The sequence below is a fragment of the Bombus pascuorum genome, chromosome 8, assembly GCF_905332965.1.
Source record: "Bombus pascuorum chromosome 8, iyBomPasc1.1, whole genome shotgun sequence".
Lineage (NCBI taxonomy): Eukaryota > Metazoa > Arthropoda > Insecta > Hymenoptera > Apidae > Bombus > Bombus pascuorum.
In genome coordinates, this window is record NC_083495.1 from 1,761,176 (window position 1) to 1,787,444 (window position 26,269).

Genomic DNA, 26,269 nt, shown 5'->3' on the forward strand with positions numbered 1-26,269 from the left:
ATATATGGATTTCGAGGAAGTAACTACGAAACGTAGTTACATGCCATATTATACATGCCGACACGCGTTCACTCGCTTCGAGTGTTAGCTGTGGGCCGTGAGTATAGAAGCATCAGAGTACGCGTACTTGCGCGTATCCACGAAGCGTACATTGCTCTGCTCCTACCATTGAAAGCAACGAGCATGTCAGTACTGATACAAAGTCCGAACGAAATGTTGTTCCGCGTTAAGTCTCGTTTCTAGTCACGGCCGTGCACGCTTTTATGTTGCGTGCAAATGGTGTGCGCAGCAGTGCTTTCCGAGTAAAGGAATTTAATCGCTGATCTAAACATTAAATTGCGTTTTTTCAAATTACCGCAGCGGTGTGCATTCAGTGTGCGTTTTATCAAAGAAACCACAGAGACGCAAATTTTTCTTGATAAGAGAATTATTCAAAACAGTGCGCGTGCTTTCAGATTCGAAAGTGCTTTACTATGTTGATCAAACTGCAGGCAAGTCTTTCTCGTCACATTGTCCTACGATAGTTTAATTATAGCTGCACGGCTTGTACGAACCTAGGCTTTCCCAAAATAATGATTGGATCAGCGTAGCATCCCTCCTTGCCCTCTACTTTCGTTTCTCTTCCCTTGGGACTTGGGACACTTGTGTGCAGTGCCTCTGGAACTATACCTGTGAACAGCTGTCGTTCCGCTGGTTAGAAGTTTAACACAAAACTTCTATCCATGATCGTTAACTTGCGCTTATTTTTCTCGTTGGTACTAATAAAAAATTACGCGTAACATATTCTGCGTCAATCATCGCCTACATTGCGACATAAATATATATTTTCCGCAAAGATGCGCGATCCACACTTTTGAACGTTCGATTTTCTTTACATCGAATAAATCGATCTGGCAATCCACCTCCTCCTCTGCGCTATCGTTTCATTTTCTCCTAGGTATTTATCGTTCTTCAGGCACTTGTCATCTTATTCTTATTTTAACGAGACGCGCGCGCAATTTTTTTTGCTCGATGCTGCGAAATTTCTGTGAAGTGTTGGTTCATGTGGTTACTTTTCCTCCTTTGACAAAACGTTCAAAACACACATCAAGCAGTCAAGAGAATTTTTATGACTTGTTTATTGTTTTATAATCATTGTTATTTCAACAAAATTGTTAAACAAATTTTTTTAACAACAATGAAATACAATGTAGAGGTATTATTTCATACAAAATGACAATGTATGTTGAAACAGAATTTATTTTTCAGATGGCTACTGTTCGATGCATTAAACAGTAAGAGGCATGGAACAATTCCATGATATGAGTGATGGAAATATAAATATAAGTGATGTCAGTAAGTGTTGAAAATTTTATTATATGTTTATATAATATTCATATTAAATGTTTCAAACTATATCTAAGATTCTTGGTACAGTTGAAGTCATCCAAACTACCGATCCTGGGTTCGTGGAATGTAGTGGAAAGGAGGATCAACTGCCACTGGAAATGAATACTGGGAGGTTATTGCCATATGTTGAAATAATAGAACAGCCAGCAAGTAAAGCTTTACGTTTTCGCTATGAATGTGAAGGCAGATCGGCTGGTAGTATACCAGGAGTAAACAGTACACCAGAAAACAAAACATTTCCTAGTATAAGAGTAAGTAGTAAGAACAAAATATAGAATATATTTGGAATTAGTATGATATGACAATAAATAATACTTATTACAGATAGCTGGATATAAAGGTCGAGCTGTAGTTGTAGTATCATGTGTAACAAAAGATCAACCACACAGACCTCATCCTCATAATCTTGTTGGAAAGGAAGCATGTAAACGTGGTGTATGTACAGTAGAAGTCTCATCAGAAAATATGACAGTCACATTTGCAAATCTTGGTATTCAGTGTGTTAAGAAAAAGGATATCGAAGAGGCACTTAAAATAAGAGAGGAAATTCGTGTAGATCCCTTTCGAAGTAAGCTGAAATCCAATAGATTTATGTAAATGTGTTTGACATAAAACAAATTATGTTTCATTTTCTAATAGCTGGCTTCGAACACAAAAGACAACCTACTAGTATTGATCTAAATGCAGTGAGATTGTGCTTTCAAGTTTTCTTAGAAGGAGGACAAAAAGGAAAATTCAATGTGCCATTACCACCAGTTGTATCTGACCCTATATTTGATAAAAGTATGTTTAAGTTAATTATATGTTATATTCAGTTTCAAAGGAAAATTAATTGTCTAATTTTTCTTTAAATAATTAAATATTTCAGAAGCAATGTCAGATCTTGTGATATGCAAGCTCAGTCACTCTAATGCGTCGGTCGCTGGTGGTATGGAAATGATTTTATTATGCGAGAAGGTTGCAAAGGAAGATATACAAGTTAGATTTTTCGAGGAGAAGGATGGGCAAGTGATTTGGGAAGGATTTGGTGATTTTCAGCCCGTTCACGTACATAAGCAAGTATGTACGATGTTTAACGTTTGTGTAGAATGTTGCGCGTTGTATATATTATACATCTTCATTTAATTTAAATTTGATTTATGTTAATAGACAGCAATTGCATTCAAAACACCCACATATCGCATGCAGCAAGTGGAGCAACCGGTACAAATATGCATTCAACTGAAAAGACCGTCGGATGGTGCGACGAGCGAACCATTACCTTTTCAGATGTTACCTCTCGGTGCAGGTAGGCCTGCTTTCTGGTCTTTACGGAAAGCATTTGCCAGGAAGAAAACAGATTATAGTACATTTAGTAAAATCTTAGCCACTGAATCGGCATTATTTTCAAACGTTACCCCTAAATTTCCGCGTAATGTCGATGAATATAATAATAATGATGATTTCAATGTAAAAAAATCGAGTAACAAAATTTCTGCGTTACGCGCTTTAAATGATTTATATAACGTAAAAAATACATTAGATTCTTGTAATGGAAATATAGAAATGAATCAAAATATCTCACAGAATGTAAGTCATATTAAAAGCACTATTATAGATTATCAAAATAACGAAATCCCAATAAATGAAGAGAAACAAACTAGAGAAAATGAACAAATAAATAGAATGTACAAAATTGATAATAAGTATATAGATAAAGAAATGAATGATGACAATTCGGGAACTTTAACTTGTACTAAATCCGATAGTACCGCTGACAACACGTGTGTATTTAAGCAGAATGCAGATATATCCAAAAATAATTCCGATTGGTTCGACTATTCGGAAGTGGGAAAATGGGTGCAAAAGGGTCAAATGTGTCTCAAAGAGAAAGATAATGAAACAGATTTTAAAACAGAAACAACGGAGGATTGCAATAAGACCTTCAATGAATTATTGACACAAGTAGCTGAATTAGATCAAATATATGCAGATACCCATACAAAGTTAGTGCAAGCAGCCATTGAACAAAATACAACGGACCGATCTATGGATATTGACGTTTGCGATAATCAAACTTATACCAGCTTACAAATGGCTATGAAAAATCCTATTGAATTTATTGATTTACCGAACGAGAGGAAGTATGAGGACGTATGTATACCAAAAGCAGATGTTAATCAATCTTGTCCTTCTCCTCCAGTAACTACGAAGAGAGACGGAACGCAGGAAACGGAAGAGAGATTACCGCCTTTACCGCCGAAACGAATCCGCAAAATGCCTTCTATGCCTCTTCTACCTCGTCCTATATCCTCTCATATAACATCTGAGTCATTCGTTGAAGCACCAAACAAAACTTTACCTTCTCTACCTGCTACTCTAACTAAGAACTCAAAACAAGGACTATTTTCAAAATTGTTTGCAAAGAAAGCAAAGAAAGATAAAGACTCAATTTCGAATGTATCAAAAGAAAATAGTCAGCCTTTGTGTTCTACAGGAAATGTTTCATATTTGACAACAAACAATACTCCAACTAGCCCACAATTACAAATTTCAAGACCTAGTGCAATAAGTACTAATAGCGTTAAATCGCTTAAATTGGAAGGTGACGAAACACCACCATATGGAATTGAATTAACAGAAGCTGAACATTATGCATTGTATACTGCTATGGCACCACATGCAACTGTGTCAGAATTTGATGAAATGTCCTTCTATTATAGTCCAGTAGAAGGTGGAAAAATTTATTCTGAAAAAAAAGAAACGTAATTTGCTTGAATGTTTAATAGTGTTGTTTCTAATCTACTACCATTTGAGAGTGACATTTTTCTCTAGTAATACATTTTTAGAAGCGAAAAGCATTGTAATTGAATGAAGCTGATTATTTGCAGTTGCAAAACTTAAATTCTTGTAACTTGAATGTACTTGCGTCCTAAAGAGAGAGATGCATTTTATATATTTCAAATTTATTACGAAAAGAGGATATATGATAAATCTGTGTTGTGCTATCTTGATTAAAATGCTCTGAAACAAATTCAATACTGTTCTAGTCAGGGTACAAATTGTTACTTTGTTTCTATAACCCTTTATATGCATCCTAAAAATTAGCTGAAGTATAAACTCAGCTGATAGTCGTTGTTTATTGTCAAAGGGTTAGCGTTTTTTCTAGTCAAATTTTACAGTGTTGCTACTTATATTTTTAATCTTGCGCATTGCTTTTTACTATTTATGACAAGTTGTTAAGTTTTTTTCATAGCGTCCCAAGATTATAAGTACCACTTTGTTTGTAGTTTTAGAATAAGTACTTAATTTATAATAATAATATGAAGATCATTTTATTTGTTTGTAACTCATAGTTATTTTGTACCAAAGATTTAATCAATTGTGCAGATGTAATGTTTTCAGTGGTAGGGAATTTTGAAGTGAAGCTCGTAAGCTCTTTTGCCTTCAGAAAAAATTGATATAATAATGTTTGTAAATCACGTGGTTAATGTACAATCATTTATAGATGATCCTGGTTCGTTAAGGCGAAAACGACAAAAATTTAATAACAGCCCAAACGCGCTAGTTTTGAGGCATGTACAGACAGAAGCTGAGAAGCGTGAGTATTTTTATCAAACTGTCTTCAATTCTACAGCTTTGATGGGAATGGGTTTGAATAATGTCATTGGCGTCGTCGAATCTTCAAAATTGTTTAGAATACATTGTACTACATTTACTCGTTTTACTTCTTTGGAACTAATTTTCATATTTACATTTATCTCATACTGTATGCAAGAAACGAAGGCAAGCTATCTCAGTGATGCCAGCAATCAATACGTTATGCATTTTCTGAATGGGGTTATTAGCCCGATTTGTTGTAATGATTGTTGTAATGAATATAGGAAATTTGTTGAAAGTTCCAAAAATTTGATCTAACTTGTACATTTGGAACATGTTTACTGTATTTTTACAAATCGCGAATTTACATTTGTCGGAATATCTATGTTTCAGCGCCCTTAAATCATGTCATACTAACTATACGATTAATCCAATCTCTTTGCACACTGGAAACATTCAAATTTAAGAATATTGTATTTATGATGACATATTTTGCTCGTCAAATTTTGTACAATAGTGCCTAAAATTACAAAAGATTGACTTAAAAGAATTATGAAAAGTTTCCACTGTGCAGAGTGATATATGTATTTTCATGGATTCGAATCCTCATCGTAAGAAATACTATACTCATATATATACATATATATATATATATATATATATTTTCACGCACTGATGAAGAATCTTGTTTTATACTTTTTTAAGAACGTATTTTATATAAACGTTTGGAATTTGTACTTGAATGATTGGAGGGCAGTGACTTTGTACATTTAAAAAGAAAGTTGTATTTTTGTAATTATTAATGATGATTACGCGAATGGATACTATTTTTATATCCATTAATGCGATGACAAAAATACTTACATTGTTAGCGATAACGCAACATATTATGAAAACGGGCTGTACAACTTGAATAATACGCAAGTATTCTGCTCTCGTATAAAAATAATGTACTTAAATACTCAGCAATATAATGATAAGAATAGAAATTATGTGCAATATTTGTATGGCAATAGAGATTTTTATAAACTGCTTTGAGAAAGAAAAAGGCTATATCTATATAAAAAAATGTATGACTTATATATACAGAATATATCAATCTATATATACACATATATACATCACTTAATAATGAAAATGACGTGTTTTTATTCTGCTCCCAATCAATTTCAGATTAAAAGAATCATATTTATATAAACAAATTTTTCAGGTACGATATGATAATATTAGTTTAGTTTGTTGATATTTGCTAATCAATATTGACTGTATTTTTTATTACAATACAAGACACTCAATTTTTATAGAGTGACGTTTGGAGTGAAAATATATAAAATTGCATGCATCTTCTTTATAACTGATCCTTCCCCTTCACTTAAAAATTTCGCTTTTTAAATGTAGCTTGATCATTTTTACTTTTTTATAATTATTATGTGCTTTTTAATCATAATGTGCATTTTTCTTCTGAATAAATTCTGTCATATTGTTTTAAAATATCGTGTTCCAAAATTAACATAATATAAATTGTACTGAATCTAACAAATTTATAAGACAAATGTTGTTCATTTGTAGTAAGTAACAAAATAACGAACTTGTATTGCTTTAATTGTTCTTCTATTAGTAGATATTTATTTGTTTTATCGCAATTGTAGATGCTGCAGCGTTAAATCAACCGATCCAATACAATTTTAACATTGTCAAATCAGAAAAAATATCTCCGTACGGAGGCTCAATCGGAAGTGGAGGATCCTTTCCGTTATATTCTATGGGAACCACTTCTCCACAACCGCAATCTAGTATGCAAACGTTGAGGTAATTCAAAGTTTTTATGTAACTATTGCTTAAAAAATAAGATGTATAGAACAATGGATCTAAAAAAATTTCAATACGTTATACAGGCCACAAGTATCGCCAGGTCGTGCATCGCCGATAGAGTACAGTCCATACAACTCAGCACTTATTCAATCACAACCATCACCGCAATATCAATCAACAAGCAGTCATATCGTACAACAACCATCAACCGGAACGTATGCACAACAACAATTTCCATATGTACATGACATGTTACAAGTACACCCGCAAGAACAATTAGTGTTAAACAGAGTTACATCAAACTATCATGAAGAATTTCAATCGTTGGACAATGCTGGTAGTATAAGTATTTGCACACATTATTACATCAATCCATTATTGTACCATTATTTTGAAATAATAATTTATATAGCAGGTGGAGTGGAAGGGGCAGATGTCACAAGTGTTCTAGATATGGACAGTCGACAGTACAGTTTTGATTTAAGTTTTAATCAACTTGATTCGGCAGAACTCGCCGCTTTTGATACCGCTCTTTCTGAAAATTTATCCAGTGGATTATCTATTTCAGATTCTACCAAGGTATTGTATATTACAATTCTGCTTATCATGTGATAGTATCAAATGAATGAGAAATTAATCTCTTATTAAATCTAGCCGGAAACGAACAAAGAGACAAACACAGGATCAAACAACATCGAAGAAAGTAATAATATGACCGATAGTTTTACAAGAATTACTAATAACACTATTCAGGAACTGTGCACTTTAAATAATATGTATAAACCAACGCGGGAAGTTAACGACTGAAACAGCTGAATATTTTATTGATATTGATAACATTGTAAAAAACATGTTATATAAACATTATTCTCTAAACAAAAATTTCTTTGCATGAATATATGTATTATGTAATTAATATTTAATTGGTTGTGATTATATCGCAGTACATTACTGTACAATCTTGTAAAATACTTCTTCAATCGATAATCAGCTTTAAACACAGCTGATATTTTTATATAATCTTTAAAAATCGTTGTTTTCAATATCTTGAATGGAATATTTATCTATTAAGTGATATACAAAATGCTGTGACTGTGATCAAAGTATATTGAAATCTACATGTTTTGACGTGCATGCAAAGTGTCTGAATATGAATTATTGTATAAAATAAAACTCATAGTTTTCATAGAAGAAAATACAGTGTATTATTGTAATAATAATATATTGTAAGACAATCTGCATGCAATATTCGTACAAATTATTTAGTTAAAATAAATATCCACAAACATTAATTTCTGTTATATCTCGTACGCTTATACAAACGTTTGATTTTTATTCTTTACACATTTATGTTTACTACAAATTTGTAAATATATATATTTTGTATTAGGAGTAATATCTGAACGTATTGCTCTGCTCCTAATGTAATCCGATTAAAAAATTTTCAATAATACATGTTCCGTCCAGGTACGTTGATTTATATTTAAACTCTTTTGCCTTAAATTTTAGTATTATATAACTACGGTTACATTCCGCCGTAGATTTTATACATATAATATTCATGGTGTTTTAATTTCCCGGTATCCGATGTATCATTACCTTAAAATCATTATTACAGGAATTATTTTATAAATAAACAATATGTATATATCAGATATAAATAACATTATACTTAAGTACATATGTTTACTATATATACAATTACATCTAAGAATACATTATAATTTTACATACAATTATACGTGTAAATAAACATAGATATTGGAGTTCAGTAATTTTTATCCTGTGTATCACACACTACGTACATGTTTTATTGTAAATTATTCTTGACTATTTACATAACATAGCCACATATAATTCTTAATTTATATGTACATATATAGAAGGTACGTAAAAACAATCTTAGTCTAAATTAACTTTGAAAAAGTGAGCTGTCGATTAAATATTAAGTAATAAGTAGGGAAAGACGCGTTCCTTCACAAACACGTGAAGAATAAAAAAACATCTGTTGTTTTCCAAAATGTATTTACTTAAAAATACAATGAAAGTTCAATTCTGATGGAATGGGCAGAAATATAGTCTGTGGTATCGGTTACTGTTTACGTCGAAAGTGATGATGCGATGGTATCCTGTACAAAAGTAGTTTGAACAAGACTTATGAACACACAAACCAAATTCTTAGCCTAGGATTTCGTTTACCTTTAATTGTGACATGTTTCATTACCAGATTCATTAAGATTCTTAAATTCTTAAATTCTTTTTTTCTTTCGTTTAATCCTTACCTAACAAACGTAGGGATGTAACGGTATCTAGGCGTTCAGCCTGATTGATTTAAGACCCGTTAGCACCAGTAAATAATTTCCAGAGTCGCGTGCAGTACTAGAGGATAGAAAAGTTCCGTGATCTCCAGCTCAAAGTACAGAACGCAAGTCTATCCTCATATCTTTTGAACATGTTGCAAACGGGGCTTGGTATTGTATTAATAAAATTAAATGGACCTATGCTTATAGTGTATGTATTGTATACTATGAACGCTAAAGTACTCATTTTTGCTCGGGCACCTGTACTTCAAAATAGTTCTTTGTCAACATAATCGTCAAAGTACTATCTTGAAGTGAACACGTGTAAATACATCAGCAGATTGTGTATAAAACAGTACAGTAACAGAGTTCTGGAGATGACATGGCCTGCAAACAATACAATAAATTGTTATGTTTTACACATCGTTATTTATGGTGTGTACTCGAATTTTATTTTTTTCAGTGTAACGTCGAATAAATTGAGTTTATCATATAAACATCTGTATACAGACCACTCCATCTCCTCGGATTCTATGTAGCAGAATTCAGTCCACGAATAGCAGCAGTTTTTTTCATTCTTTTAATACTGCTATTACTGTTATTTGTTTTCGGAAGTTAAACCCATTACTACTTACGAGAACGAATCATTTTCTCTGATCTAACTGCGTTTTATTTAACTATCTCATTCGAAAATATTTGTACATTAAAACGTGGGACATCGTCTCGCATTCAAATTATCGTTACCTTTATTTATTATGCAGCTATGGTACAATGGTATCGTAACCGCAATGTCTCTTCACCCATTTCTTATCTACCAGTCTCCCGAAATAAGTGGTGACATGGACCAATCCATTTGCAAAGATCCACCGACTTTAGCACAAAGAGCATCTATATTTCAATTGTTGGTAACCAGTGAATAGTACTATAACTCATATATTAAAAATTATCTGACACCTTTAATAATTCTATGGGTATGTCATTAATAAGACATTGATCACCGTGTGCACAGGCGACCGCCATAATGAGAATACTGTCACCCGTTCTGCGACAGTCAACGAATCATTGCTCGAGTAGTCCATGACAATGAAGTCAAGATAAAACCATAGTACATAAAATACGAATAAATTACGATCAAATGAGTGCAGTCGAATAGGGAGAGTGTTGTAGTTAATATTGTTTCAACCCTCGGGATAACTTCTGCATTACAACTTTGACGATTTTTGAAATGCGCTACGTGACTTCGTTTTAAAATTATTAAGCAAATACAAGAAACGTATGTATTAAACAAATTGAATATTTACTTTGAAAAAATAAAACAATATTCTGCAATATCTGTGCTTTATAAAATAAAAATTCTCTCCCTACTCTATATACTCGAAGTCTAAATCATAACAACCTCTCCACATTACATTACGTTACATAATATTATCGTTAATAATAAAATGTTTCTTATTCCATAACTTTATACATATTATGTATAATTATTATGCAATGTTAATCACACATTACTCATCCACACTATCTAGCGCGAGCGTTATATTAACTTTAATTTTTCTCTCGGATCGAACAGGAGCACGAAACAGAGATTTCAAAGATTATCAAAATCTTTTTCATTTTTCTTAATATACAACGAATGTCGAGAGATGTCCTTCTGGCTTTATGTATTTATTTATTTATCTGCTATTTTTGTTTCTTTACGCATCACTTTATCTATTTTATTTATTTATCTCTTTTTAACCGCTCGCGCTCTTGCAAAGTCATTGCAAATACACATATAGGTTGAAAAGGAAAATCAATCACGCGCACAAGGTGAGAGACATTCGTCGAACTACAAACATAAATTTGATTTCAAATGTAAAAAAATCACTCACAAATGTTCATTTTACACTATTTAAATATAATAGAGCTTTTTATATCTTAAATAAGTTTCCGTTATAAAATTGTCCCGCGAAGAAAGCCAGATGACGGCAAATACCAGTTAATAGGTGGTTTGAATAAAACGATAAATTTGTCTTGAGAACATACACGATATACCAAACGTACGGCTGCGCACGAAGCACTTAGGTATTAAATGGAATCGACATGTACAAGCTCCACAACGACGAATATACAGTTTTAATTCAAACTACCTAATAGCATTTGGTGATGGCTAGACGACCAGAATTGCGAAGAGCCAAGACAGTAGAACTGCGGCTGCTTCTAATGTGTGTCAGCCCACCACAACTCCGGTGAGGTGGCAATTTTTACTCGTAGGTCGGGAGGCAATAGGGTTTGGGCACGATGGGTATTCAACATTGCTACCAACCACTCAATATGAGAGTAAGTGTTTGCTGAGAAGACTGCCGAAGATCGACGACGGTGCCATGTGCCTACCTCCTTTCTTACTTACATACTCTTCTCTCCTTTTTCATTATGCGTCTTCCTCCTCGTCTTCTACTTCTCCTTCTAATTCACCTTCTGCGTCGTCTTCCTCTTCATCTATAAACAAAGGGATTCAAATATACTATATCTTTACCCAATTACGAATATCGATTCCCTTGACGCATACAGATTTATATGTCATTAATAATGTTTCGTGAAATAATGGAAAATTTCTCAACTCACCTTCACCCTCTTCTAAATCTTCTTCTCCTTCTGGTATGTCATCATCTTCGTCATCTTCTTCGCCATCTCCATCAACTTCTTCTTCCTCTTCGACTTCTTCTTCTATCTCTTCCTCTTCTACCTCTCCATCACCATTTTCTTCCTTCTTCTGTTTCTTCGTATCATCATTTTTTTCCTAAAACATAAAACAACAATTATATGTTTGAGCTTTCGGAGAATATTTCTATTTCGAGGTTTTCAATTGAAACGACGTTAAAAATAATTCTCTCATTTCAACTACATTGCCATACGTTCAAAATTCATACATTCTAGAAAGAAGTAGAAGAATTACAGAGATAAAGAGAATCCTAACAGCGACCGAAAGATAAAGGAGAGGGGGAAACGGATGAAGGCTCCCTTCCCGCCAAGAACCATAAGGAAATGAAAAGTGGAGGGGATTTTCCGTTAAAATATGGCGAAACAGGAAGGTACAAAAAACAGCGAGTTCTTTGATGAGAAAGAAAACCGCAAAGACAAGAAACATTTAATAAAAAAGAGTTTAAAAACATTGGAAAATTTTTAAGTTAAAATCGATGTTAACTATCGCTAAATATGAAACTTGATAACCCAGTAGGCGTAATTAAAAAAAAGATAGCGATAAATATAGAAGTATGTATTCAAAAAAATCTGTCCTAACTTAATTCGTTGATGTGACAATCTTTTGATGCATAAATTTGTACATTTGATTTTTAGTACATATTTGAAATGAAAGCCTACTCTAAAGCTCAATCTTATCATAGTTACATTTATGTACAGCTAAGAAATGTAAGTCATTATAAAAGGTTCATATCGAATTCTAAAACCGGACAAACAAAAATAAAACGATAATGTTTTGTAAAGTGTGCGCTTCACACGATCCTTGAAATGCCGGTACCTTAACTTGTGTTCGTACAGCATTACTCGTGACCAGGGTGGATTGTCGTAATAGCATACACGCGCCGTATCTATCGGCGGTACGAGGAAAGAGGGCATAGAAAACTCACAGAACTGCATCATCCAATCAAAGGGTCGAATCGACTAAGACTAGATGGTGGGAGAAACGTAGGGATTGGCAGACGACTACGATACATGTTTGTAGAAGGGGATGTGTTCGTGCTGCGTAAAGCACACGAAAAGGAAAAGAGGGGAGAAGAGAAATACGAAGCAGCGTGCCCGGATATCGTGCATGGAACTAAGAGTCGCTCTGATTTTCAAACAAAAAGTATGTATATATATAATTTATATATTATGTTTATATACTGTAAAAAAATGAATATATACTGAAGTATATAAATTCCACTGTTCTCTTCGTCATCGTACATCTAAAATTGTAGCATCATCGCGAATGGACAGTCTCAAGGTAATCGTCTCATATTATCAAATGCTTTTATCAAATGAAATGTAATATCTCATTTCACAAACTTGAATACTAAGCACAAAGTATAAATATTAATGGTTATTAATTTCACTAACAAGAATAAACGATATTTTTACAATATTGCTTAAGACGATACGGTGAAATGTAAATAGCACGTATACAAAATTCTACAGATACGATCAAATGACGAAAAAAACCCTGTTATTCATAAAAACCATTGTTGTTCGGGCAGCTAAGTGTTATGACTGAGACTTGAAGTGTTTTTTTAACTAGAATCTGTTTGCAACTACTTGCTACTGTTATTACATTCATGACGCTACGGTGTGATTTACAATAAACAGTAAGCGACAGTGACGTACAGACGCCAGTAGTCACGAAATGACGATTTTGTTTATTATCCCGCATACACGATTACCTATCAACTTATTACTAATCACGAGGTCTTACAGATAACCCAACGTTCATAACCTATCATATAAACTCATTTCATTTCTCTCGCCTGTCGGGTAAGCCATGCCATGAATAATCGTTATATAATTCTTTTGTAACACGTATTAATTTGATCATATTGAGTTAGCAGAAGCATTTTCGCTTGCCAATACAAAACGAAATTAAATAGATGTGAAGTAAATAAATTAAGAATAATTAAATGAGAATACTAATGCAATCATGGGATACTAATTTAGTGAGATAAGAAGTAGGCACTTATCGCATTCTGTATAATAATAGTACTATTAAAGGTTAAATATAAGTATATCAAAAATATTACGCAGAAATTAATGAAATATAGAAATAACAATATTGTTCTTCGCTAAAAATACATTAACTTTTTACTCATATTCAATAAATATATCGATATCCGAACCTTATTCGAAATTCCCGCCTTTTTCTTCACTTCCATGTTCTTTATTATCTACATGCGCTTGCGTCATAGAATCTGCGAGTCCCGAGTAATATTCATCGTAGTGATCACGTAATTACTCGCATCAAGGCATCAATCATAAATGAAAATAAATTTCATTTATGAAACTATCTAACTAATGATTGAATAAAATTGAAATGAAATACAAGAAAGATTTAAATAAATACTGCTAACGGTTTTTATATTTTAATTAAAAGGATGTTATCAAGTACAATACTAATGGGAATATTTGAAACTATTCCGAACAAGTACGGTTGTGGTTTCCACGTGACATACTATTGCCGCTGAGCGAAGACGCCGCCACGACTTTCTACAATAGCGGCCGAAAGTGTGGATAACCGGCATTTTCGACCATGAATTTTACCTTACAATTTTTATAATAGTAGTCGTACAATGTAATATCGAGGAAAAATAAGCAATTCCTATCACGGCGCCGAATGACGGTCCGATTTAAGATGAAAAATTACAACGATGTTTTCTCGAAGGTTCGTAACACTACGCGGTATGCTACGAAAGAACAGAGAGGCAGGAGAGACATGGGTATATAATACATGGCGTTGCTCTGCTGGCTGTGCGCGTGGGGTTTTCGATGGAAAGAGAGAACCGAACGCCGACAGAGTCGCGGGTAGAAGGGGAGAGAGGGAAGCAAAGCGAGAAAGGAAGCCTTCAGCGCGGTGTTTATGCACGCAGATCGGTAAACAATTTCAGAGCAACACGTCGACCTGAAACAGATATGTGTTAGTCTATCGATCGTCCGTCAGACACGATTAACCCTCTTACAACGAATTATCGATCAATTACGACATAGAGAGTGAGAGAATAAGCGCGCGCGCGAAAAAGAGAGAATGATAGAAGAGGAAGGAAGAAGACGGAACGAGCAAGCGAGAGAGCACAATGAACGCGGGCTTGGTTTCGGGCGCCATAATGGAAACCGACAGCCGTAGTGGTGGCGGCAGCAACGGCGGTCGGAAAAATGCGCGGGATGCTCACTTTTCCTAGCTATAACACTGATATTCTAGATAAAAATGGCGACCATCTTGTGGAAAGAATGCCAAGTAATATGAACCATAGTTTCAACGAAATTTACAAAACCTTGAATACTTATAGAAAGCTCTGAGAGTGCATAACACGAAAACATAATGGAAATGAGCACATGGCGCTAGTAGTTCAGATATCCCGCCCGAATTTCGCATTCACATTAACAAAATACAGGCGAAAGACAATATTGAATCTGATATTAGCTAGATCGGTAATTATAGACGACATTGTAACAACAGGGGTGATCAACCGAACCATCGTGCTCGTGGTAGCCACGCGAAATACGATGGCGTCCCTCACATTACATCAAGAAAACATCGCAATTACGTAGTCATTTTTCCACTCCGAAGTATACACAGAAACGGATGTTTTTTAACATTGTAAAAATACGAAGTCTAATGAAAATGCCGGCCGGCATCCTATCTTCTCTTCCATGCCGTCAGTCGGTTGAAACGGCCACTCGACTGCCCGCCCACCCGTCGTCTATCCATGAAAATATAACGATATCGCGAGTAGAATAGAAATTTATTATCCCACGTTATAAGACACAGATATTTACGTAAAATGTGTAAGGAGAAAAATCAGATCGGAAGAATGTTCACGAACTTTCATAGGCTTATATAAATACGACACCGAAATGGTAGACAATGCCGTGATCAAGCAGCGTGGCGCGGAAGCATGGTGTAAGCCGGCGTGTACGTGCTTTCGTGTGTACGTGTATGCTTACGTACAATCGTGAAAAAGGTCGAGAAAGCGGTACTTAAAAAATGAAGTGGGAAAAGCGCAACAACTCACCTCCGCTGGCCTCTTCATTCCTTTGATCTCACACTTCGCGTCTCCGGAAGCCTTGTCGTTCTCAGTCACCTTCTCGACAGCGACCTCGTTATTTTCCTTGCTACTCATGGCGAATCGTGCGTTGAGCAAGATGCCTGCGTGTCTGCTTACAAATGATGAAAAAGATAGAGAAATGTGTACACGTAACAAAACTCCGTGTCCTCGCGCGGCGTCGGTTTCCGGCGAAATGCCCGAGAGAGCAGCGTCGTCAGGCGAAAACCCAAGGGGCAGAGGAGGGGAGAAAGAGGGGAAAGGAGGGTGAGACAGAGAACAACCAGTCAGGAGTGGAGAGTATCGCGTACTGACGACTGTGGCGCGAATAGCGCAAAGCGGACTACTACCCGGTCTCAGCTCGCTTCTAGCATATCCAACCTGGCTTTGTTCAAAAATGAAGATGGCGCGGGTTTGAAACTCGATAAATGTCTGATTGGTTGAAATCATAATATCCTTTCGCGACGTGCCACTGCACCTAATTGGAAAGGTTATAACACTACATAATCTTTTATTATTTCTTATAAAAGTTTTCCACGTAATCCATCCACTTGACGTATAAATAAAATTAAATCCTGCGGAGGACGAGGGGTTCGAGAGTTCGTGGCCTGAGTTTACCGTCTGGTTCGAGGCTATGTCGCTCGATTCAAATAATCTTTGGTGTACGAAACATTTAAATCTTTTCCGATATTTCCTTTGTAAAGAAATCGAAATATATATAAAGGAAAACCAAAATTTTAGATGAAACGAATAATTATTTCTGTATACTTTGAAAATTATTACTTTAAAATGTATATTGCATGTAACATATTCTAAAGATCATGGCGGGAATTATCCTATAGATAAAAGAGCCGAGCTTTTTGAATGATGCAGACGCACACCTGTCACTGAAAATTCGACAATGAATTGTTGTTTCATTTCTAAGATTTTTTTACTTGTGAAAGATATCTTACAAATATATTAAATATGTACGAACTTTTTTATATTAAACTAGAACAAAAATGAATCCAATGATCATTACAAGTCGATTTAATTAATTATTTAGAGAATTACTATCCATTTGTGTAAGAAATTACACGATAAACAGAACATTATACATCAACATTATATTTTTTTCTTTTATACGTTAAGCAATATTTTTTAATCTTGATAATCCCTGAATATGTAGAAGAAATTTTACTTTATCATAATAAACAATAAGTCGTGAAAAATAAATAAATTGATTATAAAGAATAACAGCGAAAGAAATATTATAACATAATTGCTGTTATTGATTGAGCGTCTTATATATTAAACCAATTTTGATGCCGGCTATTAATGGCGTATATCCAATATGCAATCGAAATTTTGTCTTTGAAAGAATTAAAAACAGTTATATTTGTTTTTACTATGATTTTGCTTGGAAGAAATTTTGTAAAATAATATCACGTTAAATATTACATTAATACTTATATTCTTTAATTAAACAAGGACAATAAATTTTCGATTTTGTATAGTGTATAATATTTGCGCATGCGCAAACATATATATATGTATATCAATTTCCGGCAAAGATACATTTCCTTTTCTTTCTAAACATTCAAGATGGTAGGTAAACTTTCAATTGGATATATACATAATTTATCCATAAATTCAATCATAATCTTATTGCAATATTACTTTTAACGCTAAATTTTACAACGTATATTATATTTGTGAAAAATTAGTATAAATATTCTATGGTTCTTTTTAGACAGAAGTAACAGTTGTAATAGTATTAACATAACCTCCAAAAGTGACATTTTATTATCGTTTTTAGAAATAAATAGAGAATTGATGGATATTATTAAAATATTAATAAAAAAAATAATTTGAAGTTAAAAGAAATGAAGGGTTAATTTAAGTCCTATCATTTTTGTTGTACATCTGGAAGTAAGTGAATAGTATGGTGTCTCTTTCAATCATTTCAGGTAAATGTCCCGAAGCAAAGACGCACTTTCTGTAAGAAGTGCAAAGTGCATAAACCTCACAAAGTAACACAGTATAAAAAAAGTAAAGAACGTCATGCATCACAAGGTAGAAGACGTTATGATCGTAAACAACAAGGTTTTGGTGGACAGACGAAACCTATATTCAGGAAGAAGGTATATTTTTAAAATATTACTTGATTTGATATTAATTCTATTAATACAGTTAAAATTTTATGCTAATTTCACGTTTCTTATGTAGGCAAAAACCACCAAAAAGATTGTCTTAAGGATGGAATGTACAGAATGCAAATATAGGAAACAAATCCCTCTTAAAAGATGTAAACATTTTGAATTAGGAGGTGATAAGAAAAGAAAGGTAAGTATATTGTATGTAATTCTTCCAAAATATTTTGATATATGTATATATTAACTGATTAAATAATGTTCTTTTTCCAGGGACAAATGATTCAATTCTAGGATTATGTATGAAGTTATGTATGTTAACTTTCTATGTGTATTTAATAAAAAATGAAATAAATCTTCTGGAATTTGTATAGTTGTTTATTTTATTAACTATGTTTTATAACGTAAAAATATTTCACGTGTTCAACAGATGAATATAGTTAAGTATTTAATCTCCTTTGTTCTTACCATTATCTGTAGATTTCACCTTAGAAGCTGTTTGCTGGGAATCACTGTTAATGTAAGACACATACAAGATAGTGTTAATTACTTCAATAAAGGTACGATATCAAAAATGATGCACAAAACAAGTTAACAAAATTAGAAAATGTTTCATTGCAAAAGGAATTATTACCCCATATTATTTCTATTCATTTTTTCATATTTCAAAATATACATTGGTTAATTTTTATTATTATATTTTATTATAAATTTGAATTTCAGTTATTAAAATATTAGGACATTTTAAATATAACTTACTCTAAAATAGATGAATCCAATCCTTCTTGTTCCATCTTTAATTTGACAGCTTCTTTTGGCACACCAAAGTGTACCATCTTTAAATATTTTTCATAGCGTGGATCTTTGTTCACTGGTTGCTTTTCAGCCTGTGTATCTTCAGGCTCATCTGCTTTACTATTATCAGGTTCATCTATTTTAGGCGTACTTTCTTCCTCCTCTTTACTATCTTTATTTTTTATAATACTTTTTGTACTTTGATCTTGTTCCAAGACAGGAACAGATGATAACTGTAAAACATAAATTATCAAAAATTATAAATAACCTTCTTAAATAAATTCATTTGTATAAGTTACTTAAAATAATTAATAATTACATACCCAAGACTCTAAAATTTCTAGTGAAGCCTCTATCCTCTGTAACTTGTATTCAAATTCCAATAATCTTTCTTCGCATGATAGAGTAAATTTGTTAAGAAATGTTACAGTATGCACAATGAAATGATTAATGAAAGAAATTGTCCTTTTTTGATTAATTGGTGGAACCTGGCAATAAAAATATAAGACATATAGAAAGGTGTAAAATTGTCTTATTATGAATAAGCAGCAAAAAAGGAAGAATGCTGAAATCCAATGTCTGCACCTTTGTACAATCGATAGTCGGCTCGATTATTGGTATTTTGTAATCATTCATTGTACGTTTCAGATGTTATTTCTTGTGTTTGTTGTCTAACTGTCAGACGTCATGAACTTTTAACGCATTGCTCCCATGGATCATGTAGGACTCGCGAAAGGATATGTTCACTAAAAATCGAAATCTTTCAGCTATAGCAGAATACATCTCCTCTAGTGAAATACTCTGCGGATAACGTACAAGAGGCGGGGTATTTAAAGTGTATTACATTACAAACTATTTGAAAATTCATAAGTTATAAATACAAGTAAAGATAATTCAAACAGGGCATGATCAAAATTCAGTCATTACTTTATTATGTGTTAGTATCTTTCACTTTATGCCTATATATCTCATACAAACAGTTGATATACGTATAACGATCTTATAGTTGAATTTTAATTGATAAAAGTATAACAGTCAGAGGCAACATAATTTTAATTGCAACCTATAAGCTGATCATAAAACCGAAATCACATATAAGGTACCAGAAAGAAGATATTTTTTATTAGTAACTATTTTTCAAATTGATATTTTCAATAATTGATTCAATCAGATTTTGATAGAAAATATTATTTGCTGTAAGTCGATAAAACAGAATATGCGCTGATGGTGTGAACAAGAACTTTTTTGTGGTTGTACAGGTTGGATTTGGAGATTGGGTTGGATGAAACGCGGTACCAAACGCGAGTGATCTGTTGTCAGTAGGAATTAACTGTATGGATATTACCGGGAAAATAAATATTTTTTGAAGAATGGAGTCTCCGCCTGACCTTGAAACAGTTTACCAGGCTGTATATTCTTTATATAATAACTCAAATCCTTCGGGGCCAGGAAAAACATCTCAATGGTTGGACGAATTACAAAAATCAGTAAGTTATTTGTTAGCAATCATTTTTGCAATCAATATATACTGTTTTGTTCTTATATGCGTGTACATCTTCCTATGCGAACTATATAGTTATTGATAATAGTACGATGCAAATGTATAAATCTCTCATTGAAAAATATAGACAGATCAAACAATTTCTAACCTTATGTTAAAAGACTTGAATTCTACATTATAATTTTTTAACGTTACTGCATGTAATTTTCATGCAATAAAAAAGATATAAAAATAAGAAGAAGGTTATAACAGTTATTATGTTTTATATTATATATGACTTTTTTAGGTATTTGCATGGAAAATAGCAGATGAAATGCTGCAGCAAAAGCGAGATGTTCAATCTTGTTATTTTGCTGCTCAAACAATGCGTACTAAAATACAGTTATGTTTCCAAGAATTACCTGCAGAAGCTCATATTTCTTTGAGAGATTCTTTAATGAATCACATATCACAAATTAATGAACATACCAATTCTGCTATTGTTACACAGGTTTATATATATATTTTTTCTAACATATCAGTTATATGTGTACCTTTTTATATATGATCATAATAGAAAAGATCATTATTATAGTTGTGTCTAGCACTGGCAGACCTTGCATTGCAAATGTCTTCTTGGCAAAAACCAGTTGTCGATTTAATTAATAGATTTGGTGGATCAACTGCTAGCTTATGGCCGTTACTTGAAGTAATGACAGTATTACCAGAAGAAGTAAATTCAAGATCCCTTAGGTATATAAAGATGGAAAGAAAATTTAGAGTACAATATATTTATAAACAATCTTTCATATACTTGCTTATATTTGAAAATAATTTTTTTTTAATTTGTATTACATTGTACAGATTAGGAGCCAATCGCAGACAGCATATATTACTTGAACTTAATGCAAGTGCAGATACAGTTACTGAATTTTTGGTAAGTAGATTGAAAATGTATTTTTCTATTGTAAATAATTCTTGTTATATTTCCAGAAAATGTGTCTCAAAAATGGTGGAGAGAATGTACAAATTCGTGTTACAATTCTTAGATGTTTTACAAGTTGGATTGCAGTACATGCTATACCACTTGTACCTACAAGTGATGTAATTATATATACTCTTCAGGTATATATTCTCAGAAATAGAAAGCGATAACTTTAGATGAATTTCAAATGCAGAATTATACCTCGTTGTTTAGATACTTGGAAATCATATGACTGGATCTCAATTACATGAAGCAGCTGCAGATTGTATATGTGTAATTCTCCAAGTTTTGGAAGAAGATAGTAATAGCAATCGGGACAATAATAGTGAATCTAATATACAGCTGCAACAGTTACAGCTATTTCTTTTTACTAGTGTAATGTCCTTAGAACAAGCATACCATTTGTCTGTAGCACATGAAGATATGGACAAGTAAATTTTATTTCTTTTATGTAATTAGAGATATAATGGAACTGAAGGTTACTTTAAGTATTTACATAGTCATTGTATCAATTATGTAGATCGATAAATTATTGTCGGATTTTTACGGAGTTAGCGGAAACTTTTTTGGAAACCATGGCAAATGGCTGTGTAGGAGGAAAGCAACATTATGCTATCAAGATTCTTGACCTTGTCTTAGTGTGTGTTGGACATCACGATTATGAAGTGGCGCAAATAACTTTCAATCTATGGTACCGTTTATCTGATATAATTCTCTACCAAAAAAATAGTGAAGATCTATATGCAGTGTTCCGTCCTCATATCGAAAGATTAATCGGAGCATTATGCAGGCATTGTCAAATGGAACCAGATCATGTAAGTAAATATAATATTCGAAAATATATTTCTTTGAAGATATTCTATATGTAATTCCTTTTAACAGTTGGGTCTGGTGGAAGAGGGAGCTGGTGGAGAAGAATTTGCAGATTTCAGAAATCGTGTTTCAGATCTGATAAAAGATGTTGTATTTGTAGTTGGAAGCAGTCACTGTTTCCGACAAATGTTTTCATCCCTGACAGGTGGACCAGGACCACAAGGTCAACCTAATCATGTACCTACATGGGATTCGACCGAAGCTGCTTTATTTGTAATGCAAGCAGTTGCAAAAAATATTTTGCCGTAAGTTTTTAACATAAAAATTCGTATGTACAATGAAATTATTCTTTTACTGAATAAGATTATTATAATTTGACATTTATTATAATATTCACTTACAGAAAAGAAAATGATGTAGTGCCGAAAGTAGTAGAGGCTATTTTAAATTTACCAGAAAATACTCATATAGCTGTTCGTCATACAAGTATACTTTTATTAGGAGAACTTTGTGAGTGGATAGAAAGTCATCCACAGTCTTTAGGTAATGTTTATAGATAATTATAATTTTTGTCTTATTCCTTTCATTTCATAATTTGAAATTAATATTGTAGAACCTGTCTTAAATTTTCTTTTGACTTGTTTAAGTCAGAAGGGTTTGGGAAGTGCAGCTTGTGGTGCATTATTAAGTATATGTACTGCTTGTCCATCACATATGGCTTCACACTTTCCAGGATTATTACAAATAGCACGTTCTCTTGACAGTTTCGCTATCAGCAACGAGGCCGCCATTGGTTTACTTAAGGGTAAGATAAAAATTTATTTATATAACAAAATTATAATATAATATAATGTAACATTTATTGTTTGAAAATAGGAGTGGCAATAATCATGTCAAGTTTGGGGCGTGAAGAACTTACGCAGGCTATGAAAGAATTATGTTGGTTTCAAGCTAGACCTTTATGTGAAATTATGGAACGTAGAATTCCAATTGAAGTAGGAACAAAGACTGACCCTGTGGTATGGCTAGACAGATTAGCCGCTATATTTAGGCATACTGACCTGGATCCTCCAGTTGAGGATCGTTTTGAACCTCATCCTTGTCAAAATGCTGTTACTGAAGTGCGTTCTATGATTTACAATATGATTTACATAATAATATATGACTCTCTTAAGACACACTCTTTATATCAATTTTATCTTTATATATAGATGTGGCCCGTATTATCAAATGTATGCACAACATATCAAAATGATGCAAAAGTAATGGAGAGATGTTGCCGTTGTTTAAGATTTGCTGTTCGTTGTGTAGGAAAACATTCCGCTCATCTCCTTGAGCCACTTGTAAAACAGGTATCTGTAGTAAATAAATTCTAGATTATAAAACTTTATTAATGGTTTTGGGAATTTTCAGATTGTGCAATTGTACGCAGCTCATCAACATAGCTGCTTTTTATATCTTGGTTCAATATTAGTTGACGAATACGCCATAGATTCGGAATGTGTCCCTGGTTTATTGAAAATGTTGGAAGCATTTATTGGACCTACTTTCAATATCCTCCAACAACAAGATGGACTAAAAAATCACCCTGATACAGTAGATGATCTGTTTAGATTATGTGCCAGGTATATACTTTTTATTAATAACACAATAATGTATTTATTTTTCAAATGTAAAAATATCTTTATTTTTAATGGTAGGTTTCTTCAAAGAGCTCCAATACCTTTCCTGTGCTCGGTCGTTATAGAGAGTATAATTGACTGTGCCTTAATGGCCTGTAGCTTAGACCATAGGGATGCAAATGTTTCAGTAATGAAATTTTTTTATGATCTTTTGCACTGTGGTCGCAACAATGAGGTAACTTATAATGAAACTTGATATTTTATAACTTAATAGCAATAAACTTTTATTGATATTTTTATTTTTTTCCAAGAATCGGACGGATTATACAATACGACGGGAATTGGTACAACGCATATTAAAAGAAAAAGGACAAACTTTAGTCATAAGGCTTCTTCATGCATCAGTGTTTTCATTATCGTCCTACATGTTATCTGATGTAGCAGATGTTTTTAATGAACTTTCTGTAACTAATAGACAAGTAAGAGCACTGATTCTTAGTAATTTCTGCCTACTAGTTGATTCACTATGTTTACAATTTAAATTAAAATTCAATTAAAATTAACAATTTTAAAATTAAAATTTTATTTGTCTTTAGCTACTATCCAAGTGGTTAGAAGAAGCCATTAAGACTATGCCATCACAAAATGCAGGTGGTTCTCCTACAGCACAACCTGAGCAGCTGTTTGAATTTCATAATACGGTTGTAAGGTACATTAAATAATTTTAATAATTTTTAATTCTGTTTGTATTTGAAGTACAGGAATTTCACATAAATTTTCTTTCAGGGCGGAAACACCAAAATCGATAAATCATGCCTTACGCAATTTTGCACGTTTGTATCGCTGATACATTTTAATGTAAAAATTAAGACTAAAGATAACAAAATTGTAAACAGCAAAGATCTTCCAGGACCCTCCATTTGAAGGTATTAAAGAAAAATAATTATTGTGAAATGGTAAGTCTATGCTGTAAAAATGTATTAGCAAATTTTTAAATACTTTGTATTTGTTTACTATCTACACATTCCTTCACAAAGTATGTAAAATGGATAAATATAAATCGACCATCTTGTAATATGTGTTTCTTAATTTTACACACAAACATTGTATTTAATAACTTTTTTTAACATATATATTTTTGCCATAAAAAAACGTATTAAATGTAGAATTTTACACACTACTCATTTATCAATTATTTATGTTGCTATTAATTTAGTTTTATTGCATTTGTTTCCTATAATCTTCGAATATATGATAACCATCAGAAAGAATATCCGGATTACCTATTATATTAGGTATGTATCTAGTCAACTATTTGAAATAACATTACGCATACTTTGTAGATAAAGTGCAGGTAGTAAACACCAAAAAAATCAGAGTGATTATATATTTTTGCTTTCCGTTTTATTTACACGAACAATCCCATAATGGAATACTATTACATTATATAAAAAATATAAAAGATATGGTATTCGATTTGACACTCATTAAAATATATTTTACAATTATGTTTTTAATACTTCACGACTTTTCTTTATATGATTATAATAATATGGAGAGCAAACAACAGACTTTGCAAAAGGAATTTTAGTAAACATCTGAATAACATGTTAAAGTATTTAAGAATAGATCAATAATATTACAATGTAAATCATCTTGTGCATACATGTTACAAGAAATGAAACATATGTATGAATTTTACATGATAAAATTTATTCACATTTCTGTATCTTTTTCACATGTTTCGCGAAATATAATTTTATATACACGTAGATCACGTCTAATGAGATCTGTTATGTGATAATGATTATTGGGAAACAAATTTGTATCCTGCATTCTCATTGTATGAACAGACATTTGAAAGTAAAGTGTTCAATAGTTCTAAATCATGTTAATGTTTCTATCAATTTGTCTTGAAATATAATTCTAATCACGTGTTTTGAAACAAAGTGGCACATAATGGTGCAACTCATACAATGAAAACATAAATAAAAACTATATACATTTTACACAATGGTTACCTTGTACAAATAATTTACATAATTAACTTCTTATAAATTGTTAATGTACAGATAAATTAATGAAAATAAGCATTGATATTAATAAGAAAATCAATTACGATGTAAGATGGAAATAATTAAACTGTAAGAATATTTTAATGATGAGCATTATTTTTAGTATTTACACCATTATTTTTAGTATTTATGCAATTATTTTACTTTATGATAACGAATTTCTAATACATACCGGTCAAAATTCTTTCTTCTATTTTAAAATCACGCGTAACTAAAATGATAATAAAGAAGTCTATATTATAAAACAAATATCGAAATGATTCACGATCAGTTTGACCAATGACTATTAACGTTACACAAATAACTGTTGCACCTTCTGATGAATACTTCTGACACAAAATAAATACAATACTCAGATAAACATCGTAATAATTAAATAAGTATCGACAAATATCAAGTTTTGGAATTTAATTTTTTATTGAATGAGTTGATATGTTATTTGATATAGATTTTACGCTATAAAAAGATAATATATATATGGGGTGTATGTCCGGTGCTAGAA

At 32.5% G+C, this 26,269-nt stretch overlaps 5 protein-coding genes across 12 annotated transcripts; 3 read left to right on the forward strand and 2 right to left on the reverse strand.

Moving 5' to 3' along the window:
• Positions 1-122: 122 nt before the first annotated feature.
• Positions 123-8,537, forward strand: LOC132910187 (embryonic polarity protein dorsal). 6 transcript variants are annotated; one of them, XR_009658706.1, is made up of 12 exons: positions 175-491; positions 1,249-1,335; positions 1,417-1,640; positions 1,714-1,957; positions 2,029-2,172; positions 2,258-2,448; positions 2,539-2,677; positions 4,877-4,969; positions 6,618-6,777; positions 6,864-7,113; positions 7,193-7,359; positions 7,435-7,662. XR_009658706.1 is itself a non-coding variant. In XM_060965747.1 (12 exons), exons 2-12 carry the CDS (start codon positions 1,284-1,286, stop codon positions 7,585-7,587), a joined length of 1,818 nt encoding a protein of 605 aa, XP_060821730.1. In that variant the 5' UTR covers positions 175-491; positions 1,249-1,283; the 3' UTR covers positions 7,588-8,537. The 6 variants fall into 6 exon arrangements, 4 of the variants coding, with proteins under 4 accessions (XP_060821728.1, XP_060821727.1, XP_060821730.1 ...); XR_009658707.1 differs by having other exon boundaries at positions 7,196-7,359; XM_060965747.1 differs by having other exon boundaries at positions 6,864-7,117; positions 7,196-7,359; positions 7,435-8,537.
• A 251-nt stretch (positions 8,538-8,788) lies between these two features.
• LOC132910202 (acidic leucine-rich nuclear phosphoprotein 32 family member B-like) lies at positions 8,789-16,241 on the reverse strand. Its single transcript, XM_060965772.1, has 3 exons — positions 15,836-16,241; positions 11,685-11,859; positions 8,789-11,558 (listed from the first exon to the last, which is right to left on the reverse strand). The coding sequence occupies exons 1-3, from the start codon at positions 15,941-15,943 to the stop codon at positions 11,491-11,493; spliced, it is 351 nt and encodes a 116-aa protein (XP_060821755.1). The 5' UTR covers positions 15,944-16,241; the 3' UTR covers positions 8,789-11,490.
• LOC132910209 (large ribosomal subunit protein eL42) lies at positions 12,874-18,366 on the forward strand. 3 transcript variants are annotated; one of them, XM_060965785.1, is made up of 4 exons: positions 12,874-12,924; positions 17,815-17,988; positions 18,074-18,190; positions 18,271-18,366. In XM_060965785.1, exons 1-4 carry the CDS (start codon positions 12,889-12,891, stop codon positions 18,289-18,291), a joined length of 348 nt encoding a protein of 115 aa, XP_060821768.1. In that variant the 5' UTR covers positions 12,874-12,888; the 3' UTR covers positions 18,292-18,366. The 3 variants fall into 3 exon arrangements, with proteins under 3 accessions (XP_060821768.1, XP_060821769.1, XP_060821770.1); XM_060965786.1 differs by lacking the exon at positions 12,874-12,924 and adding an exon at positions 13,033-13,062; XM_060965787.1 differs by lacking the exon at positions 12,874-12,924 and adding an exon at positions 17,402-17,452.
• On the reverse strand, positions 18,355-19,603 carry LOC132910205 (WASH complex subunit 3). The gene is made up of 4 exons (XM_060965779.1): positions 19,378-19,603; positions 19,116-19,280; positions 18,757-19,025; positions 18,355-18,509 (listed from the first exon to the last, which is right to left on the reverse strand). The coding sequence occupies exons 1-4, from the start codon at positions 19,426-19,428 to the stop codon at positions 18,446-18,448; spliced, it is 549 nt and encodes a 182-aa protein (XP_060821762.1). The 5' UTR covers positions 19,429-19,603; the 3' UTR covers positions 18,355-18,445.
• Positions 19,604-19,807: 204 nt separating this feature from the next.
• On the forward strand, positions 19,808-25,851 carry LOC132910186 (transportin-3). Its single transcript, XM_060965743.1, has 18 exons — positions 19,808-19,891; positions 20,052-20,279; positions 20,580-20,783; positions 20,868-21,025; positions 21,137-21,209; positions 21,266-21,397; positions 21,471-21,688; positions 21,778-22,072; positions 22,140-22,375; positions 22,474-22,613; positions 22,684-22,875; positions 22,947-23,191; positions 23,282-23,422; positions 23,484-23,695; positions 23,771-23,927; positions 24,004-24,171; positions 24,289-24,401; positions 24,479-25,851. Exons 2-18 carry the CDS (start codon positions 20,163-20,165, stop codon positions 24,537-24,539), a joined length of 2,862 nt encoding a protein of 953 aa, XP_060821726.1. The 5' UTR covers positions 19,808-19,891; positions 20,052-20,162; the 3' UTR covers positions 24,540-25,851.
• Positions 25,852-26,269: the final 418 nt, after the last annotated feature.

What these genes read in the sequence shown, in the direction of transcription:
- LOC132910187 (XM_060965745.1), top strand. Translation starts at nt 1,284, where the DNA reads ATGGAACAATTCCATGATATGAGTGATGGAAATATAAATATAAGTGAT. An exon ending in TATAAATATAAGTGATGTCA is followed by an intron (nt 1,336 to 1,416) that starts GTAAGTGTTGAA and finishes TTCTTGGTACAG; the next exon opens with TTGAAGTCATCCAAACTACC. An exon ending in TCGTGTAGATCCCTTTCGAA is followed by an intron (nt 1,958 to 2,028) that starts GTAAGCTGAAAT and finishes ATTTTCTAATAG; the next exon opens with CTGGCTTCGAACACAAAAGA.
- LOC132910209 (XM_060965785.1), top strand. Translation starts at nt 12,889, where the DNA reads ATGGAACTAAGAGTCGCTCTGATTTTCAAACAAAAA. An exon ending in AACCTATATTCAGGAAGAAG is followed by an intron (nt 17,989 to 18,073) that starts GTATATTTTTAA and finishes TTTCTTATGTAG; the next exon opens with GCAAAAACCACCAAAAAGAT. An exon ending in GAGGTGATAAGAAAAGAAAG is followed by an intron (nt 18,191 to 18,270) that starts GTAAGTATATTG and finishes TTCTTTTTCCAG; the next exon opens with GGACAAATGATTCAATTCTA.
- LOC132910202 (XM_060965772.1), bottom strand. Translation starts at nt 15,943, where the DNA reads ATGAGTAGCAAGGAAAATAACGAGGTCGCTGTCGAGAAGGTGACTGAG. An exon ending in GAATGAAGAGGCCAGCGGAG is followed by an intron (nt 11,860 to 15,835) that starts GTGAGTTGTTGC and finishes TTTATGTTTTAG; the next exon opens with GAAAAAAATGATGATACGAA. An exon ending in AGATTTAGAAGAGGGTGAAG is followed by an intron (nt 11,559 to 11,684) that starts GTGAGTTGAGAA and finishes CTTTGTTTATAG; the next exon opens with ATGAAGAGGAAGACGACGCA.
- LOC132910205 (XM_060965779.1), bottom strand. Translation starts at nt 19,428, where the DNA reads ATGAATGATTACAAAATACCAATAATCGAGCCGACTATCGATTGTACA. An exon ending in CGACTATCGATTGTACAAAG is followed by an intron (nt 19,281 to 19,377) that starts GTGCAGACATTG and finishes TTTTATTGCCAG; the next exon opens with GTTCCACCAATTAATCAAAA. An exon ending in TTGGATTCATCTATTTTAGA is followed by an intron (nt 18,510 to 18,756) that starts GTAAGTTATATT and finishes TTACATTAACAG; the next exon opens with TGATTCCCAGCAAACAGCTT.
- LOC132910186 (XM_060965743.1), top strand. Translation starts at nt 20,163, where the DNA reads ATGGAGTCTCCGCCTGACCTTGAAACAGTTTACCAGGCTGTATATTCT. An exon ending in GTTGCAAAAAATATTTTGCC is followed by an intron (nt 22,376 to 22,473) that starts GTAAGTTTTTAA and finishes ATTCACTTACAG; the next exon opens with AAAAGAAAATGATGTAGTGC. An exon ending in CGCCATTGGTTTACTTAAGG is followed by an intron (nt 22,876 to 22,946) that starts GTAAGATAAAAA and finishes GTTTGAAAATAG; the next exon opens with GAGTGGCAATAATCATGTCA.